This window comes from Melozone crissalis, unplaced genomic scaffold (assembly GCF_028551555.1).
Source record: "Melozone crissalis strain CALT ecotype California unplaced genomic scaffold, PUWL_Pcris_2 ptg000096l_1, whole genome shotgun sequence".
Taxonomy (NCBI): Eukaryota; Metazoa; Chordata; class Aves; order Passeriformes; family Passerellidae; genus Melozone; species Melozone crissalis.
The window spans coordinates 2,833,056-2,836,880 of NW_026535873.1; the positions used below are offsets into that span (position 1 = coordinate 2,833,056).

Below are 3,825 nucleotides of genomic sequence, written 5' to 3' on the forward strand. Positions count from 1 at the left end.
CCCTGCTCTGCTGCTGCCCCAGGTCCATGCCAGGAGCTCTGGCTGTGCCAGGACACTGCTGTGAGCCCCCCCTGCACACTCCCCCCCTGCCCCAGGCACTGGGCTTTGCTGTGCCAGGGCATTCCTGGAGCACATTGCTGACAGCAGCTCTGGAGGGGAGCAAAGCCTCCCTGCCCTGCCCTCAGGAGATGCCCTTTGCTGCTGGAGCTGCTGTGCTGGAGCCCAGCTGTGTCCCAGCAGTGCCCATGGCCTGGCAGGGCCTGTGGCCACAGCAGGGACACGCAGCAGGACAGTGACCAAGCTGCCAGAGCGCTCCAGCCTTACAGCCACAGCAGGGCTGGCAAGCACAGGGTGCAGTTGGGCAGAGCAGATGTGGGAAGAGGCAGGGGCATTGTCCCTGGCTGTGCTGCTGTGCTGGGAGTCGCTTCCCTCCACCTCTGCTCACAGGCACTGCCCCCGCAGGGACAGTTAAGGGCTGAGGAAGAATCCTGGATAAACAGGTTGGGGCAGGCACTTGTTTTTATTTAAATGCACAGGGAACAGACTGCTTGTAAGTCTTTGTCCTTAAAATAATACAGACATTAATGCAGAAATGCAAACAATATTACTGCAATATTTTTCAGAAAAAACAACAGTAGTCAAAGAAGTTACTGAAAAAAAAATGGTCAAATAGGGGAAAAGTCTGAGATTGTAAAGAGTTACATTCTAAAGGCTCTGCAACAGAAAGGAGACAGTTTAATGCTTCTGAAACCATCCAGTCATCATTTTCCTCAGGGCATCCTTGAGCTCCTGGTTCCTCAGGCTGTAGATGAGGGGGTTCAGGGATGGAGGCACCAACGAGTACAGAATTGACACTCCCAGATCCAGGGAGGGGGAAGACATGGAGGGATGGGGCTTCAAGTAGGCAAAGGCTGCAGTGCTGAAGAACAGGGAGACCACGGCCAGGTGAGGGAGGCAGGTGGAAAAGGCTTTGTGCCGTCCCTGCTCAGAGGGGATCCTCAGCACAGCCCTGAAGATCTGCACATAGGAGAAAACAATAAACCCAAAACAGGCAAATGATAAAAAGGCACTAACAGCAAGGAGCCCAAGTTCCCTGAGGTAGGAGTATGAGCAGGAGAGTTTGAGAATCTGGGGAACATCACAGAAGAACTGGCCCAGGGCATTGCCATGGCACAGGGGCAGGGAAAATGTATTGGCTGTGTGCAGCAGAGCATTGAGAAAGGCACTGGTCCAGGCAGCTGCTGCCATGTGGGCACAAGCTCTGCTGCCCAGGAGGGTCCCGTAGTGCAGGGGTTTGCAGATGGACATGTAGCGGTCATAGCTCATGACTGTGAGAAGGGAAACCTCTGCTGAAATGAAGAAGACAAGCATAAATAGCTGAACAGCACATCCTGAGTAGGAGATGTCTCTGGTGTCCCAGAGGGAATTGTGCATGGCTTTGGGGACAGTGGTGCAGATGGAGCCCAGGTCGCTGAGGGCCAGGTTGAGCAGGAAGAAGAACATGAGCGTGTGCAGGTGGTGGCTGCAGGCTATGGTGCTGATGATGAGGCCGTTGCCCAGGAGGGCAGCCAGGGAGATGCTCAGCAAGAGGCAGAAGTGCAGGAGCTGCGGCTGTCACGTGTCTGCCAATGCCAGCAGGAGGAAGTGCCTGATGGAGCTGCGGTTGGACATTTGGTGCCTCAGGAAATGGTTTTCTGCTGAGGAGGAAAAGGCAGGACAGAGCTGGGCCAGGCACAGAGCAAAATCTATTACATATCTCATAGCAATTCAACATTCAGAGTCTCTCTTTTTAGGAACACTTCTCTGCATTCCCCTTTCCTGGGCCCTGGGTTTTGCAGGCATTGAGAGCAGGGACTTACAAATGGGCTCCAAAGGATTCCTTAGTCCTGTCCAGTGAGAGGCAACTGAGAAGGCTGGATGATCACCAATTAAATGGACTCGTCAAACACCAGAAAGCTTTTCAGTCCTGCTGTTTGCAATTTGCCCACCTGAAGAACTGAGCTGAGGAAATTCCTTGTCTTTTTTCATCCAGCTGCACCTGCCACAGTTAGGAGTGGTTGAGAGTGTTTGAAATCTCTGACATTTCTAAAGGACTGCTGGTGAAACCGTGTGGGTGTGAGAGGCACAGGGATGGTCTCTCAGTGCAGGGACAAGAGAGCAGCTCTGCCCATCAGGGCTGTTCTCAGCTGCCCCTTGCTGGCAGCTTGGAGCTGAAGGAGAGGCACCCAGAGGAGTTCCCCTAAGAGAAACAGGGCAGTGCTGAGGGCAGAGGGCTCTGGGCAGAGAGCAGATGGACAGAGCCCTCGCCCTCTCCAGAGTGCCTCATGAGGATCTCAGCTGTCTCCTGCCAGGCTGGTGCACAGAGGGATCCTTGCAGTGCCCAGGTGCAGCTGCCCAGCAGCATTTCCCTGGCCCTGCCACTGAGCTGTCTCCTCCATGGGGATCCCAGGCAGCCCAGAGACAGCACAGGAGAGCTGTGCCCTTCTGGAGAGCATCCTGCAGCCCTGCAGGACACCCAGGGAATGAGCTGAACGGCCCTGAGGGCACCTGGGCACTCTGCTCCCACAGACACAACTCTGCAGCAGGATCCAAGGGGTCCCTGCCTGGACGGGCACCTGCCAGCCCCAAACCCTGGCTCTGCCTCAGAAACCCCAATGGTGACAAAAAGGACAGCACAGGCACCTGGAGATGGCAGAGAAATGTCACAATGCTCCTGCCAGGGGACAGCAGGGACATAGAGACTGATGGAAATCAGGGGCTTGTCCTTCCTTCCCTGGGCTCTGGCTGCTGCAGGGGCTCTGCACAGCCGAGCCCCCGTGGGATGAGGGCAGGGGCTCTGTTTAGGATGGGAAAGGAGCCCAGGGAGGAGCTGATGGGGGAAGGTGCCTGAGCCACAGGCACAGCAGGAAGGTGCCACATCCCCCAGGCCAGCATTTGTGGCAGCACCTCCCTGTCCCTCCCTGCCCGTGTCTCTGCTGAGTGGGGCTGTTCCTGCCAGCAGCATCTCCCTGTGCCCAGCTCCGCTCCCTGCCAGGGCTCACAGAGCCCATCTCCACCCCATGGCCCTGGGGCAGCTCTGCCTGTGCAGGGACCTGTCCTGTGCCTCTGAGGGGGCAGCAGGGAAGCCCCGCTCCGGAGCTTGTTCTGCTCCACACCAGGACATCCAGGAGAGCCACCCTGACAGGTCCTGTCAGTGCTGGCATTGTCACAGACACTTCCAGGAACTCACCTGCATTGCCTTGCAGCCAGAGACTCACCGTGTCCAGGGGCTGTGCAGATTTCTCCCCTGATGGGGTCTCTCCTGTCCTCCCACCCCACCCCTTTAACCTCTTTCTCACTTGTGCTGCCTGCCCTTACTGCCTGCAGATACTCCCCTGTCTGCCCTATGGCTGCCTTGTCTGCAGAGGAGGAACTGGGTGAGGGCTTGCAAAAGATCATGGAAACTGTGGGATGTGCCAGCCTTAGGAGAAGCCTCCAGGAATGGAAGTTTAACTTTCCTAGAGGCAGAGAATTATTCATTCAAATCCTGTGAAGATTCATCCCCTAGCGAGAGCTCAATCACCGTCCCAGCCCAGGCTGCTTCTGCTCTCTCTGTGCCTCTGTGCTGTGCCCAGGTGGCTGCAGGAAGAGCCCCAGCCCTGCTGGGCTGGGAGAGGAGCTGCTCCTGGCCAGAGCTGTCTCTCTGCAGCTCTGCTGCCCTTGTCAGGAGCTGCCTCTGCGCCAGGAGCCTGGCCCAGCCCAGCAGCACAGACAGAGAACAAGGACTTCTCTTGTGGGTTGGGTGCTGAGTCCCTGAACATCAGTCCCTCATAGGGAGTTGAAGAA

General features: G+C 56.6%; 1 protein-coding gene across 1 annotated transcript; it reads right to left on the reverse strand.

Annotated features, from left to right (window-relative positions):
• Positions 1–735: 735 nt before the first annotated feature.
• LOC128947331 (olfactory receptor 14J1-like) lies at positions 736–1,503 on the reverse strand. Its single transcript, XM_054291583.1, has one exon. It carries the CDS (start codon positions 1,501–1,503, stop codon positions 736–738), a length of 768 nt encoding a protein of 255 aa, XP_054147558.1.
• Between the last annotated feature and the right edge of the window lie 2,322 nt (positions 1,504–3,825).

What these genes read in the sequence shown, in the direction of transcription:
- LOC128947331 (XM_054291583.1), bottom strand. Translation starts at nt 1,503, where the DNA reads ATGTTCTTCTTCCTGCTCAACCTGGCCCTCAGCGACCTGGGCTCCATC.